The sequence below is a fragment of the Manacus candei genome, unplaced genomic scaffold (genome assembly GCF_025592945.1).
Source record: "Manacus candei isolate 608988 ecotype Guabito, Panama unplaced genomic scaffold, ASM2559294v1 h1tg000017l, whole genome shotgun sequence".
NCBI classification, from domain to species: Eukaryota; Metazoa; Chordata; class Aves; order Passeriformes; family Pipridae; genus Manacus; species Manacus candei.
The window spans coordinates 10,446,986-10,468,389 of record NW_026138065.1 but is presented as its reverse complement, the minus strand read 5'-3'; the positions used below and the strand labels follow the sequence as shown (position 1 = coordinate 10,468,389).

The 21,404-nt window shown below is 39.0% G+C and overlaps 1 protein-coding gene across 13 annotated transcripts in view; it reads right to left on the bottom strand.

The window, feature by feature from the left end:
• The window catches only part of LTBP1 (latent transforming growth factor beta binding protein 1), a 191,471-nt gene that overhangs the window by 24,345 nt on the left and 145,722 nt on the right, over positions 1–21,404 (bottom strand). For all 13 annotated transcript variants that reach the window (XM_051783021.1, XM_051783026.1, XM_051783025.1 and 10 more), the window contains 4 exons: positions 18,835–18,960; positions 11,484–11,609; positions 9,144–9,287; positions 378–560 (listed from right to left, as the gene is read on the bottom strand). In XM_051783021.1, coding sequence (XP_051638981.1) covers positions 378–560; positions 9,144–9,287; positions 11,484–11,609; positions 18,835–18,960 — 579 coding nt within the window. The remainder of the gene's footprint in view (positions 1–377; positions 561–9,143; positions 9,288–11,483; positions 11,610–18,834; positions 18,961–21,404) is intronic.

Below are 21,404 nucleotides of genomic sequence, written 5' to 3'. Positions count from 1 at the left end.
TAGCTGCAGACCTAAAAACGCTGTAATGCTTACCTTTGTTTTCCATCTTACAGAAAAAATCTAACATGTTACCACAGCATCTAGAAAAAGTTTCTGTGAGAACCCAGCTTTCCTTAAAATCAGTTGGAGTTAATGCTGTTCAGTAACAGGCTCTTCTTATCCCTAGAGCAACTGCAGAGAAGCCAATGGATTTACACCAGGTAAGAATTATTCTTACTAACCTTTCCTCTGTGGAAGGTTTCCATGGATAAATCATGACTAAATATTACAGACCACAGGATTTAATGGACAAGCCTTCTCTGAAGGCAAAGCACACTACTGTTAACATAAACATAATGCTTCAAAAGCTTGCAAAGGGACAGGAGGCCCCATCTTACCAGTTCCAATGACAGGACATGGGAAGATTTCACAGTTATCACCCCAGCCAGCACCCAAGGTACAGCAGCACTCTTGTTTGGTTACATTGGACGTAAGCACATTGTCACAGAAATTAGCATCATTCAGGTTGTAGTAGCACTCCTTCTTTCCATCTTCATGTTGATCGGTCTCTAGTGGCATTTCTAAAGGAGGAAAGAAAACATAAATCACACAAGATAACATATGATATGAATAAGTCTTACAAGAGAATGAGAAGAGCAGGAAAGAAAACGGTTAAGTACAAATTTTGGTTTAACTTTTCAGTTCTTAGAAAGAATGATGGAAGCTGATAACCCTCTTTTAGCTTTTTCAGACCTGTACTCCAACTTGGCCACAAAAGGATCCCAACATCTTTGCACTTCTATAATTTTCAAGCAATGCATGAAGTACCTGCTCTCATGTTCCACTACCTAACAACCATGCTCAACTACTGACATGGTGCTTTTTACATATGAATCTGGAAGCTCTTCACAGAGGTAAGCAAACATTACAACCTAATTTTTCAGATAAAGGAGCTAAGGTACGAACTGAAAAAGACACAATTTTCAAAATAATGAGTATTTACATCCCCTTTTAATTTCACTGGGAAAAAAGCATGTTCCACATTTGAATATAAGGCCCTTTATAATTTTTGCAAAAGTAACTTACTGACTCCATGGTAAGCAGAGGAATATAATGCAGATGTCAAGTTAACTGACTCTGTGTTTTACTTTTAAATAGGCATCCAGCCAAGAAGTCAGATTTATTACCTTAAGCAGTTGAGTGGGTCCTCTCACAATATTTATATGGACTGGAAGCAAAATAGTCTGTCCCGTAGATGCAATAAAAGATCCTATAATAGGCACTCCTAAAGTACACCAAGAAGCGAGTTTGAAAAAAAAATACCTAGTTAAAGCTTCTGTGTTTGCAGAACTCTGTCTACCTAACTTTGCACTTCACAGAAATTCTCATCAAGAGCTCAGAAGTGGGAATTACCACATAAAATTGTTATTCACACTTGATTGATATGAAAAACTTTTCTCAGGCCATCACTAAAGTCATCAAGTTCTAAAATTATATATGCTCACATTTATTAATCAAACCCAAAACTTTGTTTAGGAACCTAAGATAGATAAATCTTGAGATGACTAGTCCATTTCCTTTTTATCTAGGGAAATAGTTCTTTATGCTTAGCACTTAACAAATGTCTAACTCACAAAAAACGTACTAAAAATTATTGCATGCTGGTTGATTTTCCATTCCTTGAGATTTCATTCATTTCCACTCAGGCTCTTGCACAATAAGCCAAGCATATGACATTTCTCAGGCAATGCAGGTATCCAGGCAGGAATCAGAATCTTATTTTATACCTGAGTGACAGCACATTTCCAGATGCTACTGCAGCAAATGTTAGTTTCATGGTGCTGCAGGAAAACTATAGCATAGTTGTTGTCATCAAGTCATAGTGGGATGACTCACACAACTGGAGTGTTGCAATGAATGGTTATAAACTCCTCAGAAGAGACAGGCAAGGAAGGAGAGGTGGCGGGGTAGCCCTTTATGTTAGGGAGTGTCTCAATTGTCTGGAACTTAATGATGATGACTACAGAGTTGAGCATTTATGGGTAAGAATCACAGGGAAGGCCAACAAGGCAGATATTCTGGTGGGAGTCTGTTATAGACCACCCAATCAGGATGGAGAGGGAGAAAAAATCTTCTATAAGCAGTTGGGAGAAGTCTTTCGATCTCCGGCCCTTGTTGTTGTGGCCGACTTCAACTTACCAGACGTCTGCTAGAAATATAAGACAGCAGAGAGGAAACAGTCTAGGAGGCTCACAGAGTGTGTGGAAGATAACTTCCTGACACAGCTGGTGAGAGAGCCAACCAGGGGAGGTGCCCCGCTGGACTTTGTGAACAGAGAAGGACTGGTGGGTGATGTGATGATCAGAGTCTGTCTTGGCCAAAGCAATCAGAAAACGATAGTGATTTTGATTCTTGGAAAAGTAAGGAGGGGTGCCAGCAGAACTGCCACCTTGGACTTCCAGAGGGTAGACTTGCACCTCTTTAGGAGACTCCCTTGGGTGGCAGTCCTGAAGGGTAAAGGAATCCAGGCAGGCTGGATGTACTTCGAGAAAGAAATCTTAAAGGTGCCATAGGCCACATCTATGTAGTGAAAGACAAGATAGCAGGGAAGACCAGCTTGCCTGAACAGAGAACTTTGGCTAGAACTCAGAAAAAAGGTGAATTACCCTTGAAACCAGGAAAAAGTAACTCTGGAGGACTACAAGGATGTCAGGAAGTTACGCAGAGAGCAAATTAGAAGACCAAAGCTGAATCAGAATCAGAACTTAATCTGGTTACTTCCACAAAAGACAACAAAACGTGTTTTTACAAATACATCAACAACAAAAGGAGGGCTAAGGAGAATCTCCACCCTTTTTTTGGATGTGGAGGGGAAACACAGTGACAAAGAATAAGGAAAAGACTGAGGTACTTAATGCCTTTTTTGCCTCAGTCCTTAATAGTGAGACCAGTTATCCCCAGGGTACCCAGCCCCCTAAATTGGAAGACAGGAATGGGGAGCAGAATGAAGCCCCTGCAACCCAAGAGGAAACAGTGACCTGCTATGCCATGTAGACACAAGTCTATGGGACTAGATGGGATCCACCTGAGGTACTGAGGGATTTGGCAGACATTCTCACCAAGGCACTTTCCATCATTCAACAGCAATACTGCCTAACCAGGGAGGTCCCAGTTCACTGGAGGTTAGCAAATACGACATCCACCTATAAGAAAGCATAGATATATATAAGGAAGGAAGATCCAGGTGAAAAAATGCCTGCATGACTGGGCCCAGATAGTGGTGGTGAATGGATTTAAGACCAGCTGGTGGCCAGTCACAAGTGGTAGTCCCCAGGGCTCTGTACTGGGGTCAGTCCTGTCTAATATCTTTATCAATGATCCAGATTAGAGGATTGAGAGCCAGCAGAACCAGGGCAGTGACCGTCTCCCAGTACTTGACACTTGTGAGGCTGTACCTCAAATCCTATGCTTAGTACTGGGCCCCTCACTACAAGAAGGATATTGAGGTGTCAGAGCATGTCCAGAGAAGGGCAACAGAGCTGGTGAAGGGTCTGGAGCACAAGTCTTAAGAGGAGCAGCCAAGAGGAAACTGGGGCTGTTTAGCCCGGAGAAAAGCAGGCTCAGGGGAGACGTTATCACTCTCTACAACTACCTGGAACATTGTAGTGATGTGGGAGTTTGCCTCTTCTGCCATGTCTGAAGTGAAAGGATGAGAGGAAACAACCTCAAGTTGCTCCAGAGGAAATTTAGGTTGGATATTAGGAAAAATTTCTTCACAGAAGGGTGGTCAAGCATAGGAACAGGCTGCCCAGGAAAAGTGTTCAAGTCACCCTCCCTGAAAGTGTTCAAAAAATGTGTGCCACTTGGGGACATGGTTTAGTGATGAACATGGCAGTGCTGGTTAATGGTTGGGCTTGATGATCTTAGGGTCACTTCCAACCTAAACAGTTCTATGATTCAAAAATACCACTTAAAAATAATGGTTGTGAGGTGCGAGCTCGAAGATAGTGATTGTCCAACAAATGCTGAAGGAATTAAATGAACTACAGCTCTTGCTACCTATTATCACTGCACACCCACATTCCCCCAAGCAGATGGAGCAAGGCAACTTTACTGAGCATGCAAATATTAGATCCATTTTGAGGAAAGCAGGTTTAAAAATGCCAATATGGATTGCACTCCAATGGTATGAATATCTGTAATAGTTCTTTGGGCTTCTAATTCCAAACTGACAATTGGAACTATTTCTAGTTTCCTCAGAAAAGTGACTTCAGTTTTGGGATGTTGAGGGGCTGGCAGACACCTTTATTCAAATTTAGTATAGTGTTGCCACCTACAAGGCAAACTTTCCTTTGCAGTTTTGCCAATACAACTAAGTTGTACATTAAAAGAAACACCCAGCTGGGTGCTTATTTCAGCTTTGTCAGTTTAGCCTGTAGTCAACCCTCATCAGATAATTACAATTTTCCATAATGTGCTGAATTGCATCAATTGAGGTGGTTTTGCGGTATCAGTTGCTATCCAATAGGAACTATGTTAAGACTATCATGTCACAGAAATGCAGCTAAAATCTGCCATTCCAAAGTGAGAGAGCAGTACTTCAGACACCAAATCATATATTTTCCTTGGCCATTTGCCATCTGTCTAACTGAATCAAAGCCAAATTTTCAACAGGAGAGAAAGCATGGCAGTTTTCATCCTGTTTACCAGAGAAAGAACACCAGAAGCTGCCCTGGGAGGAAGGGGAGGTAGTCTCATGTCCTTTTTTATTCCCATTTTACATATGATGTGTTGGTTTCTCCTCCCACTATCTGTTCATCAGCTTAAATGGGTGTTGTTTACACAGCTGTGGCTGAGAGTTAGTCAAGCAGGCGTCATGAATGTTTGGAAAGCAAATGAGGCAAATGAGACACAAATCTTTTTTTTTTTAAACCAAGACGAGTCTGTGTCTACAGGCTTATAATTTCTCTTTCATAGATTATTAACCATTTAGTAAAAAGGTTGGTTTTGAAAGTGATTTCACTAGGTATGTTGAAAAAATAAGATAGGAAATGGATACATATTTTTTGCATTGTTGCTTCTGTTTTTTTGTTAGAAAATGTAAAATATCTGTCTACCTAAGGGATGTTGGTACAGAAACATAATTTTATCATATTCTTGATACAACAGCCTATATGAGAAATTCTGTATAGTTGCTGCATGGTTGGATTCTGAAGTATTTATTAGAAATAGATTTATATACCTTAGATTAGCCTTGATCCAATAATATGCTTCAGCATATGTTTGATGTAAAAAAATACATTAGTAATATAGGATTCAGGAGACAGTCTGGATATTAGCACATGCTTAGATTTCAGCATACATTTAAGTATTTGTCTAATATTGTCCTGTTAACACTTTGATCTGGAAAAAAACCAAAATGTGCAGAACTGATGGATCTTAAATACTGCAGCTGTGTACCAACACCTCTCATTCACAGGTAGAATCAGAAAGGTGGTTGCTAGAGTGAAAAATAGTCATTGCAAGTTCATGACTTCTAAAAACTCAGCAAAGACTCAGGTGGCTCTGAGCAAACAGTTTGAGTAACACTGGCTGAGGTCACTTGGTCTGTTCAGCCTGGAGAAGAGGAGACTGAGGGGAGACCTCATTGCAGTCTACAACTTCCTCTGAGGGGAAGAAGAGGGGTGGACACTGATCTGTGGTGACCAACGACAGGACCTGAGGGAATGGCTGAAGTTGTGCCAGGGGAGGTTTAGGCTGGATATTAGAGAAAGGTTCTTCACCTTTTGAGTGTCTTTGAGTACTGGAAGAGGCTCCCAGAGAAATGGTCATGGCACCAAGCCTGAGAGAGTTCAAAAAGAATTTGGGGGTGGTCCTGTGCAGGGCAAAGGGTTGGACTCAATGATCCTTATGGATCCCTTCCAACTCATCATATTCTTTGATTCTGACTTTCAGAATCTGATTTTCAAAAATCCAGTAAAAATAGATTTGTATGGGCCTATCATCAGGGTGAACTTGTCTAAATTTCTCAATTGACTCCACATGCGACAAGCTGCAACACTTAATGTGTGTGTGTGTGTACAGTGCGTATGCATATCCAGGTGTTTTAGGAATCTTCAGGCCTGGGTTGTACAAGCTGTGTGGTGTTCACAGTTAACATCCAGCAAGTTGAAGTCCCCCACAGGGACAAGGGCATTTGATTTGGAGGTGTCCATTAGTTCCTCAAAGAACAATTCACCAGTGCCATTGTCCTGGCTAGGTGGTCTATTGTAGGCTCCCACGATAACATCCATGTTATTTGTTTGTCCTTTAATCCTCACCCATAAACTCTAAACTGTGTGATTGCCAGCTGTAAGCTCCATGCATTCCAGCCCCTTCATCACACACACCATCTTCCACCTTGCCTGAAAAGCCTGTAACCATCCAACATGGCACTCCAGTCACAGGACTCATCCAACCAGGTCTTGCTTATGTCAATGATGTCATATCTCTAGAGGGGACTGGGCCAAGGCTTTGAGCTCATTTGTCATGCTGCAAGCATTGGTACAGAAACATTTCAAGTGTGGTTCATTGTAGCTGACACCTCATGAAGAAGATTGAGGGATCTCACTCCTCAAGTTTTGGCATGCCACCCCAAAGCATACTTTTCTAATCCTCAAATATACACTATCCATTATTGCTTCCATTATCCATTCAATGCAATGAGACATATTAGTAATGTATCAGTCTATATTAGTAGTTTAAATGCATTCTGCAACATGCAACAATTAAACCCACAATAATATGTATTATTACTTGAACTACATTGAGTTTGGTACTTGATAGAAATTAATCACAAATGGTTTTATACAGAAGCCAAGAATAAATGAGAAGACTTTAACCTAATCCATGCAATTTTTTCTCTCTTAGATACAAAGATGCATATAACAGCAAATTTTCATCTCATCTAGAATAAAGGTCTTTTCCTCCTGTATGTTTTCTTCTTTCTGAAGCATTTCCTACATTTTGTGAATGGTGGGGTGGAGAGGAGGGGAATAAGACAATTAAACCTTGCACAATTACTTTGTTTTGATGGTTTTTTTGACTGGAACGTGACAATATGGGCTTGAATTCCTGATACATACACTGCTAGGATTATTTCAAGACACAGCTAACAATAGACAAATTTAGAGCAAATAAAATCTAAATAAAAGGAAGTTTCTAATGATAAGAAAAGTGTTAACACAGCACTCCACAAATCTAACAACCTTTAACCACATGGAAAAAAGGTCACCGATTAAAGCAACATTTGAACAAACTTCACCTATTTGCACTTCGTAACAGATGGACAAACTCTTCTTTATGCACAAAAATACAGAATGAGAAATAAAACAAGAGCTGAGTAAACCACACTAAACTATAGATATCTGCAACAGGATAATGCAGATTAAATTCTTCCTTTCTGAAAATAGGCATCTGCAAGCTAACACTGACAAATGATGTCCACATGCACCACAGGAGCTCCCAAAAAACCACACCCAACTTGAGTATGTGGCTTATCAAAGGCAGAGGATGTGTGGCTATTCTAACGCTCTTTGCAGCAAGAACAGTTTAAGAAGAACCAACAGCAGTCTCTTCTCCTTTTACTTTGGAAGAAAAGAGAATAGTAAGATCCCTGTTCCTGCTACAGCCACTTCGCCTTATTCTAGTTCAAGAGCATATAATGTAAAGTACTTCTCACTAGGTCCTTCTGATCTCCCATATGAGACCTTCCCCCTTGATGATCTTATCAGAGAAGAGACAAAGATAAAGCATGGGTTCTGCTAGAGCCTGATGAAGGCTGGAAGGGAAGGAGGAATAGTTTCTTTCCAAACTGATCACAGCAAAGCTATGTTCACTGCTGACGACAAAATGGAGTTAGTACTGACAGCAGAGTACCCATCTGTGGACAGTACAATCAGTCACACTGTGTTTTTCATTCGCTTCCTCCCCACAGTTATGTTAGGGTACGTGCTCAAATGTTCCTTGGACTTGATGGCTCAGGTCCTCTACTGATTTTTTAGCTTTGGTTTTGTTTCATCAAGTAGCTGAACTCTCCTGAGTACTACCTCCTCACAGGACAAAAACCTTTGTCAATCAGCCACTAATGATATTTCACAGGCAACTTCTTGAGTGCTGCTGAGTGCTACATTCAGTGATCTAATACTTGTTACAATTAGGTCACAGATATTTCAACCTTGTTTACAAGTCTAAAGGACCATGAGTGACAGGAGAAAACAGCCACAACTTTAGAAGCTGTAGAGTCTGCATCCTGGCACTAGAAACAAAGCTTTCCAGAAGCTAGATCAGCCTGTAGTGTAAGAACAAAATAAGAAAAAATACCAAGATTTGCATTCTGGAGGAGAAAGAAAGCCATGCAAGTAAATCTTTTCATTTCTTGTATTCTGTTGATCCTTATTGAGGGCTTGTTCCTTTCTCCAAAATGGATCAGTGTAGAACTGCGCAGGCAGCTTTCCAGTAGTATTTTTAACACAAAAAACACTTGATAAAAACCCCTCACAAATCAAGTACAGTGGACTAGTGGGGAAAAAAGGAGTAAAGTAGGCAAGGACCCTCAAACAGTCACTCTTAGAGTGACTGACAACAGCAGGAGATGGTCAACAATTTAGCGGTTTGGGTTTTTGTTTTCCCCACTATGCTTTCTTAGGACTTATGTTAATACTAGATAATGCTAACAACATATCACTATATACAAATTCTGATTTTAATAATATGCTTCCTTAAACATTGTCCAAGTATACTAGTGGATGTTTGTAAAAATTTGAACAAAAATTAAAATCACTCAGGACACAGACTTGATTCCATATCACATTTCATTATTACAGTACAGCAAACAAGAGACTGTTTATCCTTAACTGCTGTAACAGTTCATCATTATTGCCAAGTCTGTTGATGTATAACATTTAGAAGGTGTTTCTGCTATGTTTTCACTGCTAATGATTCACTGATAACATATTCCGTCCTAGAAAAACCTCTTCTCATGCACGTACTTTCAAGAAGAAAAAGTTTTAAATTTTTCTGTTATTGTTAAAGCAACACCAGCACTTAAACCAACTTTGCCCTTCCCGTGGTTACATATGCAGTGGAAACAACTGCAAGCATGCAAAAATCCACTCGCATTTTACCTGGTGAGGTACGGAAGCGACACTGTCCGGTCATTGGATCATACTCCTGGTTTTCATCAGAGCACAGACACAGGAAAGAACCATCAACGTTTTCACAGAGGGCTTCGCCACATACTCCACTCAACATTTCACATTCATTCACATCTGGGGAAAAAATCCAAAACATAAATTGAGACCCATTACTGACAGTTTGTTCTTTTATCTGCTGTATCTGTGCCAATGTTGTCTGCCAGATTACTGATGTGATCTCCAGGGAAGGATTAAAAACTCACTAATACCAAAGTAGAGTCATAAACAAGTAGTCAGTCCTTTGAAATAAAGGTCCCTGAAAGCGACAGTTTATAGGGTATTAGTGCTGATTAGGTGCTGCTTGTAGACCAGAAACCACTTTTTTTTGGTGTTTCTTTCTCATTTTTAATACTTGCTTTCCAGTGTATCCTCTTCTTGGGATTTAATATTCAGACTAATTTCATTTGTTTTCTTGACCTTATTATCAAATTTTCACTAAACTGAAGGAGCAGAATTAAGAGGTTTTGGTGTGATTCAGACTGTACTATAAAAAGACAATTAATTTTCCTTCTCAAAATCCCATTTTCCTTGTGAACAGTGAATTCCCCAGTCCCATTGCCACCATATGCCTCTCATATGCATGGCCTCACAGGCTGCTCTGGAACCCAGAAGAGTTATGCACAGGTCATCCAGGGACCCCTGCCAAACCCTGCAAAACTCCTCACTCCACGTATTCCTAACTTGGATTCCATACACTTGCTAACTAGCCTACTCTGAAATGCTTGTTTGATTGATAGGAGAGTTGTCTGTATTTAAGCAAGGATTACCAAATACTGTCAGGATCACCTAACTTTACTCTCTTTTGCTAAAGTGGACATTTGAAAATCTACTTTGTCTACTAATGACTGAATGTGTAAATGATAATTTCTGTATCACAATTCAGAAATCTCTATAACTGAGTGTGGTCTAACATATAACTTGTGAGGCAATGCTTCATCAATTTTACCTCTTACCCATCAAAATCTACTCATATGAATAAATGTTATTTTTGCATATTTTTATATAAATATGCATTTTAACTTAGAGTTTGCTCAACAGTAAAAATATACTTAGATTCTTCTTTATCTTTTTACTGGGTTCCTCTCATAAGGAACAAGTCTTCTTTGGGGACCATTGCCTAGTCAGGAACTAAAGACTTACTTTTTCCTAAAACTGTTTTTGTAGAAAACTGGCTTCAAAATTTATAAGAGTATTTTATATTACATAGTGTATACAAGAAAAAAATAAACAAATATATTACTTTATGGTTTTACTTCACTAGGAACTCAAAATTAAATTTAGCTCCATACCAGTTTTTCCTTTCCCTTTTTTTTTTCTTTCTTTGCTTCATTTGTTTTCTTCCATGAAAAGTTACTGCATGCCAAAATATATATTGGTATGTTGCAAGCTAAGTGCCAAATGGCATAAAGAATTTTGTAACAAAACTATTGAATATATTAGAAAATGCATACAAACACTCTGTAAAACTTCTAACTCCTCCTCTCTGTTTGGCATTCCATTTAAGTCTCTGTTCCTGGTAAATGTGTTTCATCCTGATTCTGGCTTGAAGAAATCGCTTAATGAATACCTTTCCTTGATCTGGTATTAATTTTACATTAGAAACTTGTGCTGCCTCAGATGGTTCTCAAGTCCAAGCATCACTATTAACAACAGATCTGGAAACCTACTACTCACAAAAGAAATGTGCAGTATTTACATACCTACAAAAATCTCACATAATTTCATGGTGATAGGTGTCTTTCCTAGAGCTAGAAGCCAGTGCTAAGATCTGTTCAAATACGTGCAACTAGGGAGGTGCCATCTAATTCAGCCTGGCATTTCTGGCAGGAAATGCCAGACGCTATTTCCTGCAAGGGTAGTGCAGGGTCCTGGTTATTCAGCTAAGGGACTAAACAGATGGCGCACTTGAATAGGCTGAAGTATTAAATTCAACCTATTATGATTTATATTTGTGAATGGTCCTGACATGCAGAAACAGTGAGGTTTCTTGGGTTTTTAAAAAGAGATAAAATGAGTGGGTCAGCTTACTTGCTGTTGGCTTCCATTTGTCCTAATAGCAGGTTCTCATTGAATAGATACACAGTTAAGTTTCCATCTGGCACAAAGTTCAATGAGTAAAGCACAGCTTAACCTCATTTTACTCGTAAGTGGTACAACTTCAACAAAAAATGACAGAAAATAAAAGTGTACTTATGAAATGCGTTTTGTTTGAATGCTGCTTTTTGATCACTTGAACTTTGCAGCAATGACTACTCGCACCTAAGAACTCACCAGTACACCCTTGCCCATCCTGTGTGTCCTGATACCCTTGGTAACAGAGGCAGCGGTAGGAGCCATCCATATTTTCACAGAACCCGTGACTGCCACATACTGTGCCATTTGCACATTCATCCACATCTGCAAGGAAGAATTTTAACATCAGACAGGCTGCGTGACAGCCAAAAGCAGACATTCATGAAGTGTGCAGAAAATTAACAGACAGGCCATTTTTGCAGACAGATGCAGCAATGCTCCTCTACACATTGGGAAGGAACACTCAAAGGACAAGACACAAAAATTTGCACACGTACAATTAAAGAAACTGTTTCAGTATTCACTTTGCAGGAAATATGTCAGACAATGGTTTTGGTCAACTGCCTCCACCCATCTGTTTCACCAAACCTGCCAACCATGGCATGATACATACCACATAATAAGCCACAGTTTAAATAATCTCTCTGATTGACTTACAGATTCTACCAGTGTAGTATTATGCAGTCAACAGCACCTGTGAAACCAAACTCACTGTGCCTACAAAAAGAGTTCAAGGGTAGGGTTGCATCCCCTGTGCAGAAGTGCTGCACAGATCTCATTCTGGCTCTCAGCACAGAAGAGAATTTCATGTTCTAAGTGGTAAATATCTGTGGACTGAGCCTTCTGTCTTTAATCCCGTAAATTTACACACACAGATAATCTTACTCAGGTAGGTAAAGTAATTCCAGTGCCCGCATGCTTTCTGTACTGTCCCTTTCATTTGTACTTCCTGTTTGTGGTTTGCTGGCCTTGGAAGTAACAGTCACTTGCATGAGTAAGTCTGTTCTTTGACTCAGCTACCCTTCAAACTATAATGAAGCAAAGCTGCTTGTGGTAGATCATGGTTTATTTTTGCAAGTGTATGACAAGTGCTAGGAATGTATTATTTTTATCTCCACTTAAAGAAAGACCTAAACCCAAAGCCCTGACCATGTGTGGTCATTAAAGATGTCATGGTGTGCTTTTCAGGAGGAAGAACATGAGCTGAAACAGAGAACCTGCCAGGATACTAGGAGTAGTACCTTCTTCCTTCTAAATTCCACTGCAGTCTGAAGTAGAGAAAATATTGCTGTATTTCTTTCCTAAAAATCATTATGACATTAAGTAAGGTTGCTGTCCCCTTGCCTTCTTCACAGTGCCTCAAGGGGTAATTACATTTTAAATGGGGAATAAAGGGATTTGCTCTTGATTTATCTGAGTACTTATTACTACGGTTAATTCTGTACATTACAGTAGCCCTTCATGTGATGGCACTTGCCATCATCCTACCTCCTGTGAAGGTAGGCACTCCCTGAACTAAAGAGCTGGTGGGACTGAATCCTGCATTGCCACAGAGATAGGGCTTCTTTGAACAGGTGAGCAGCACTGCTGCTGAGTGTCTATCTCTTAGGAGAGAGTAGGGCTCAAACATAGTCCTGTCTACTCCTCCAGCTCTTCACAGTTGTGTCAAAGAAAGACCTAGAAAAGTCAGCAAAGATGCACCTCTGTAAGGTAAGAAATGCAGATATCCCCAGAAACACCAAGGCAGTGGAAAGAATTCAAAAAGTTTATGTAGAAGGCCAGAACATGAGAAACTTACAAAATACCTAACAGTGCAGTTCACACACCGGGCCCCAGGGAGAAAAAAGGCAAGTTCCCGCCTTCTAAGGGCCTCTTTATAATCTCTGTTTCTCCCCTGCCTTCCCAAGGCCTCTGTCCGTGTCTGTTAGGGCTATTTCTCTCCAGCATAGGAGAGACAGAGATAACACAGCTCTCTCTGCAACACGCTCTGGATTGCAGAAGGGGAAAAAAAATCTAGCCCTCTTGAGAAGGCACTTTGCAGGTTTCCCAAGTGAAAAGAAGAATTTCTAGCTTTCGCGTTACAAAGTCTTCCAAAAGCAAACTACCCCTACAACCTCATTCTTCCCCTGACAGTGCTCACCCAGCAAGGACATTTTTCCTTTTAAATTGTGTCTTATGCTAAGCTGAAAGGGAACTCTTGGTCTTGGAACCAAGTGGTCACAGGTCCCCAAGCTATCAAAATTTAACAGCATGTAATTTACCATCTATACCTGTTACCTGCCCTCTTGCTCCCCAAGTGCTCAAATTCATCCACACATACTTCCACATGCCACAGGGAGAGGCATTTTGGGGTCTTGAAAACTACCTTTTCCTATGTGCTGTGGTAGGGTGTGAACAGTTTTAGAATTGCATATAGACTTTTAAAGCCAGAAGAGACTATCCACAACCTCATAAATAGGTTAAAAAACTCTGGCAATTTCAGTACCAATGGAGTAAATTGTGCAATTTTAACATTTTTCTCAGAAAGGCATCTTATTTCACTTTAGGATGCTTAAGTGTCTGGAAACTTACATCTACTGAACTGATTCACTGGTTAACAACCTTCAGCTAAAATACAAATTTAATACAAAAAATGTATGAACTACATACACTATAATCTAGGAGAAATTTATGAGTATAATTAATGATTATAAAAAAAGTACTTGCAGATGGAAGTGGTAGAAAAAAATTATTTGGTTTGTAAGTTTTGTCAATAAAGATTTTAATGGTCTTTATATCTTGATTTATTAAACAAAGGAAAAATACTGAAAGAATTTATGTCAGAAAGGGTAATTTGTATTTGGCAGTGAATACAATAGCCAGTATGCTTATTCTCAAGGAATTGAATATGAAATTTTGGGTGGTTTCTGCATATTGAACTTATTGAAATCTACCACAAACTCTCCCGAGTAGAAATAATTCAACAACTAGAGTACACAACGTATCTGTATTAAAGACACTGTCAAAGGTGAGAGGTTCAAGTACTACCTTTAATACTTTTTTCTTTTCAAGTCACCATAATGACAAAATTCTAAAAAGATGCATGTGGAGATACCGGAAGAAAGAAAATAAAAATTCTTTATGGCTGTGTTTTGCTGGTCCCTCCTTCTTGCTGCTATGCACTAGACCTGCATAACATATCTGATTTTAATATTTAGTCCCACACGATAATCAGTTTCACATATCTAGCAAAAAAATCTGAATATCCTTATTCAGAAAACTATGTTAATAATAGTTAAGAAAAGGAATTCAAAATGGTAGATTGACAGCCAGGAATTTAAGACAACAGACAATAACAGTGTTTGCATTTTCAGTGGCCTACATGAGTTGAATAAAAAAAGTTCCTGAGCCACAGAACAATTACTCTGCTAGAAACCTAAGCAGAAGAAACTGCAACTGAAGATTTCAGAATGACCTAAATTACGGAATTTCACTTACTTAAAAGCTAAATGTTAAAGGAAACAGGACAATGATTCATGCAGGTGGTTCTTCATAGGTAAACCCAAGGTCATCGACTAAAAAGTTGCAGAAACAAAACTTGTGATTGCAGCAAGTGTCCTAATTCAGTATACAATACAGCCACAGAAGACGGTTTTGTTTTTAAAAAGTACAGTCTAAACATCTTTCAATGTATGGGATATTACAGAGAAAGTCCAAGCACCAAATATTTTTCCTTGTCTAGACAGTTCACTCAAAGGACTCCTTTTTACAGCCGGAAAGGACATTTGTTTCTTTAATCACCCCATAAAGAGTGAGGCTTGTAAGTGGTGATTCTCTTGCTACATGGAGACAAATTAAGCGGAAAAAACTAAACATGAAACTAATATATCCTATGTCTATACAGCGACTAAAGCAGTTCTCTGTAATTACAACCTGGTTTAGAATCCATGAGTCAGTGCTATGTGCTTTAATCAAAACTCCTTTGATCTAATGTCATTAAGATGTAAGGAAAGGCAAAAAATGTCTGCACTCAAGCACACTATTTAGCTCAACACTGTGTTCCTATTTTCTGCCAACCCAAACAAAATGAGGGCATCCTCAACCTCAGGCACGATACTTAAATCTCCCTGAAATCTACTTACACGGCAAAGTGTCTGGAAGAGGAACTGCTTCCTAGAACAGCTCTACAGTGATTAGGGAAGCAGAGCTCTGATTCTAAGACTTCCAGATCACCTGTTGAAGCAGGCAGTGAAGCTCCTTGTAGTAGGAAGAGAGAAAAGTGAGGGAGCCACTGAAAGACATATGGCATTGGACATGGAGACAGAAGAGGTGCTTGAGGCAGGGTACTGACTTAAGCATCAGGGAACCTCTAACTTGAGGTTTTGCCAACACGGTTGACTAGCAGCCAGCTGGGTAAAACACCATCTTTACACGAACCCCAGAGAGCTTGACAAGGAACTAGGGAGCACTCCGAGAGCCTCCAGTTCAGAAAGCCTGGTGCAGTCAAATTGCTGAGTTTGGGGCCAGGCAGCAGCAAAATGTCACTGCTACAACAAAAATTTGTCTACACCTTGGAAGAAGACAGTCTCCACAGCTGTTCAGTTTACTTTGGCCAATGGCCATAAAAACTCCATACCAGAACTGAACCACATGAGGTTCTTAAATGTTTTATGTTGTTGTTGTTTCTAACTTTTTTTAAAAAACAAGTCAAGAACTCATACAAAAAAAAGACAAGAGATATGGAAAATTTGCTCTCCAGGTACAGAGAGGTGTGTAAATCCAGGAAAATTTCCTCAGGTTCTTTCTCTGATGGTATAAACAGTTATTCTCACTCACTTAACTACAAGTAAATTCACAGAGGCACCTAGTGTAAAGAACAGTATCTTCTGCGGCTGAAAGCCACATCCCTTCTCAGTACCTGGAATGTCACACATTCCTTTGTTTTATCTTGCCTTTTCGCATGAAGCTGACAGCCCTACAAATACTAACACTGATGCCTTCAAGTGCTCCCTTCAAATGAGTTTTTTCAAAACTCTAGAGTTGTTTTTATTAAAATGACAGAATGGAGAAACTAATTGTGGTGGAAAACGAGTGCTGCTGCTTCAGAGACTAGAAGTACCCTTACTTCGCCAAGTTATTAAAATACTTTTCCAAGTGCTGAATATAAAGTCTGATCTGTATTCCATATACCGCACCAATTACTTGTGAAGCACACTCAGATGGTTTTGTACTTGTTTTATTCTTCATTAAAGAGTTCCAAAACTACTCACAACCCTGGAAATAAGATCTTGTGATTTCATCTTTCTCTATTTAGTAAAAGTTTGGCTTTTTTGTTCTAATGGAGATTAACTTTGTCCTACTTCATCATATGTGATAGCAACCCTTCCCTGGAAACTGTGCTACTTTATTAACTGTTAGAGGTCCAGAGGGATTGTTGTTTCTGGTACACCTCCAAAAATTAGATGCTAATGACTTCGGGATTTTTTTTTTAATTTGTGTTCCTATACCGTTCTGTTCAGGTTTTTTTAAAATTCTGTTAATAAGTGGTCTTCTAACTTTGATTTGAAATAAAGTGCTTAGTTCCTACTAGAGCAGACTGCATTCTTCTCTGACCACTTTTTTTTTTCAGCTGTGCTCAACAGTGAGGCAAAACACCTGCTACCACTTTTCTTGCAGCAAAATCGAAGATATCCAACCATATCCTTCCTAAACACTGGGTGAAATGTATACCTGCTGCTAAAAGAGTCCATGAACATGCTTTGGAATTATCCCCATTACTTGAAATCACAAAATACTTCCTTGTCCATCAATCACTGGAATAACTCAGATTTGCTCTCTCTAGCCTTCTTATACAGGCTTTTGTCTTGGCAGTAAGAGAATGTTTCTTTCAACTTATGCCATGATTACAAAACAAAGCAAAAGTTTAGAGAGAAAAAAGCAGTAAAAATACTGCAGGATTATTTTTTTAGTTATCAATAATAATTAAAACACAAATATTGTGCTTGATGTCATGCTATATCTAAATATACAGCACTTATTCCCTTACAGCAGCATAACAGTGTTCTTGCCAGCAGTGTATTTCATTTCATTACAGATCACATTACATGGCAGGTTATGTGCCAGCTCAAATAATAATGCTGTAATGCCAGTTTTCCTCTGGTATAAGTAGAGGGAGTAAATGCAACAAGTTTCAATACACCTTGTCCACTGAAGGACGAACATTTTCACTATCCCTAAGTGAACTATGAGAAGAGTTAACCCATGAAACCTAATCACATATGGATTTACTGGCCTATAATTTGGGAGAAAGAACAATTGCTTAATTCTTGGATGCTTGAGATCCACTACCCATAGGTTCTCAGTGCTTCTTTGCATGCATCTCGCCAAAATACTATCACAAAATTTTTTCCTTTCTGAACTTTTCCAACAAGGCTTCTTGTCCTGAACAGTTCTCTCATCCTTAAGAACAGACATCTGTCATCCAGTTAGGGGATCATTTGTTTTCTGTCAGCATCGCTGACCACAAAAAGCCTCATAGCTCCTTGGTATCACCGAGCACAGTTCTCCTACTTTAAATTCTGTGCAGGAGAACAGCATCACTAGCAACTGCGTGCACTCCATTAGCAACAGGATATATTGTCAGGCTATAACCACATAAAAACCCTAGTCACACTAAGTTCCAGGCTCCTGGTTGATGCTTTCCACCAGTGTTATTACTGGAGTAGCTTTCACAACCTTATATGAAAGATACTTGTATAAGCATACCTGCATACACTTACAAACAATAAGCTGACTTAGCACTTTAGTAAAGATCTAATTATTGCTATTTACTCCATTTCTGCCATTTCAAAAGGCCTGAAGTTCTATCATAGGTAGCATTTCACTACAATTTCTCATTGGAGTTACTTCTCTTGTATGGATGCATAATCTGCATATTTAAAAAACAGAAAGTCTGGACAAGCAAGATTCTGTTGTCTCCGACACAGCAATGAGAACATTCAGGCAGCTCAGGCTTGCTGAAAATGTACTTATGCTTCAAATGAAATAATCCTAAATATACATGGTAGGAAGATCTTACACACTGAAACTTAATCAGAAGCCTGAGTTCCAAACACACTTTACATGCATTTTACATATATTTATTCCTTCCACCCCTACCATAAGACAGAAATAATTTCCTATCTATGAATAATATTACAGATATCCACTGGTTTCATTTATCTCAGCATAAAAATATAATTCCCTTCTTTGCCATCGTTAGGTTAATACTCCTTTTTTACCAACTTGCTCAAAAAAATGTAATCCAATGTTAAGATAGCAAAATTATTAAAAATCAAGAAATGTAAAGCACAGATTGTAACAAACATTAACTCCATTATGCTGCCCATTTTCTAAATTTCCTGTTATACTTCTTATGATTCCAACAGCAACATAGCACACCAAGTATTTATGAGAAAAAGAATGAAGGACCCTTAAGTGGCAGATTTTGGAGTTAATAGTAGAAGACTACTCTTCTCACCCAACTAAAAACAGCAAATCGATGGGAATGGATTATTATAACTTGTCTCACCTTCACATGTTCGGCCATCTGCAGACACAGAAAAGCCCCGCTCACATATGCACCGGTAGGAACCATCCGTGTTTAGACACTCCCCGTGAGGTGAACAGAGGTCAGATCTCTCACATTCATTGATATCTGAAAGAACAGAGACATTAATAGCTTTGCTGATCATCGTATCCTTAATATTAAGCCTAAGTTCAATTTATCTTAAAAGTAGCTTTTATTTCCAGTAGCTATGTAAATAGCTATGCGAACAGGGTTCATTTTCCAGAGCAACCAAATGTCCTGGGATCATTCCTAAACTCTGTATAGGCATCATTATATTCTGCTGCAGCATATTCTTTCTACATAACTCCCTGTGATGAGGATGAGCAGAGAGAAGAGAGTGATTTGTGCGATATCAGCATAAGCTCCATCCTAGCCAACACTTCTTCTGTGTTAGAGGAATTCTCAGACAGCTCTATCTGACTGCTTTTTGATTGCTGCACACTGGTCAACTTCAGCATCTGGCTCTACATATTACTAGCAGGTTTGGAGTTGCATCTTTCCCAGTAGGTTGATTTTCTATAATTTAAAGCCAAATGCTCTTTTTTGCTGATGGAGAATGGGAACGATCCAAAAAGGTTGCTATATGAGAGTTTGTCATCATTGTCTGTTTTGTTGGGTTCTTTTTTAAACTTAGGAAGCATTTTTCAAACACCACCTTTCAAACTTGTGAATTTGAAAAACAAGTATTTCTTTTTAATTGATGTCTCACCTTAGCAACCAGTTCTGCCCCAGAATTTAAGAACTGCATTCTTTCATTAAGGAACTATCACTTTCATATCAATTACCATTCACATTGTAATTGCGTTTTTGTATTTTGCTTTACAAAAACCTATTAATATGCATTCAGTACCATGCTGAGCTCAAACAGAAATTTACAAACAAAACTTATACGTCTCATTCTTAACTGTATCTTTTGTTGTTTAGATTTTGTCTGTTGTTACAGCCATCCAAAATGCATCAAAGTAGACAGTAGTTTTGATATACTAGAGAAACTATGATTTCAATACCATCATCTCAAGACCATGACATCCACTATGGAATTTTGTTTAGATACAAACTGATTCTAGCCTGTGTGTAAACCTTCTAGACTTTAGTGTCCTAAAATCATGGCCATGTGCAGAAAGGGAAAAGGCAGTTTGGGGAAGCTGTATCTGCATGAGGTGCCCAAGGAAAAGTCATTGCACTGTGCTTAACACAACACCCACATGTATAAAGGTCTCTTGAATTCATAGCAAATGCAAACCAACAACTACTTCCTGAAGCTCTCTGGAAGCTGGGAAGGGTGGGAGATCGGCAATGACAAAGACAGTATGGCAGTATTCTTGGGACCTACACTGTCCTCAAAATTTAGCTGTCAGTTTCTTAAAACTGCTAGAAAAATATTGGAAACAGAACCAGCTGATTACACAAGGTAGAATGATGTACTAAAAGACAGGAAAACAAAATTAGCAATGTTAGGCAAATAGAGTATAATATGTCTGAAAAAGCAAACTGCAATTTCTCATGTTTTGGACTCTTTTCAACTTTGCTCCTTACCAAAACGCATGTTCCTAATTTCTAGTCTAGTCCAGATTCAACTTGCAGACACTGCATTCTGTGATAAATTTGCCAGTTTAATTCAATAGCTCTCTGTCTGTACTGTCTGTCTCTTAGTTGGCTCATACGTGCTTTCAGTTTTATTATATTTATCCGTTTAAAATATGAAGCCTATATCCTACTACTTTAGATGACAGAGTGAAGAGAATAGAGGGATAGCAAAGCTGGCAATGATTTTAGCTTGTGATCAATTCTCTTTCATCTGCTAAAGCAAGGTCTAATACAGCACTTCTGTATGCTGAATGCAACATTTCTGGAATTAGAAAGCAGTCACATATAATACTCAGAACTTTTACAGGGAATTTACTTTGGTTGCAAAAGATCTTCAACATAGATCAGCTGGAATACAGTCTCTTAGCTCAAGTCTAAACTGTGCATAAGAGAGCAGCCAAAGCAAAGTCCAGTGTCCTGGTCCTACAGTCATTTAGAGCACGAACACGCTCTCACTTTCCAGCTCTGATACCACGGTTCCTGTCTCATAAAAACGGATGGCAAAATGGAGTCGTGAGGCATGCCTGGGTGTTGTGCCAACACAAAGTAGGGATCATTCAGAACTAAAACTTGGGAAGTATTTTTCTGGGTTTGGCAACGCTGACTCAGTCTCAGATAACACATTCTCTTCCTCCCCACCCATCCTCCACAAAGTACTGCAAGTGTTTTAGAAGTCAGAGAGGTTTATCTAATGTGACTTGACACTAACTATACTGCTCTTGCTGTTGCATCACTAATTCACAACACACAGAAGGTTCTGTTACAACAAAAGTTTCCAGGACCTGGGAAAAGAGGAGCACTCTGTCTCTGTTAGTTCTAATATAGAATCTCTTTCAAGTTATAAAGGCTGAGACTTCAGCCACTTGAAATAATTTTTCAGCATACATTTACAGAGAGTAATACAAAATGAGTAGGAAAGTACTACAAATGATAAATGAGTTTTT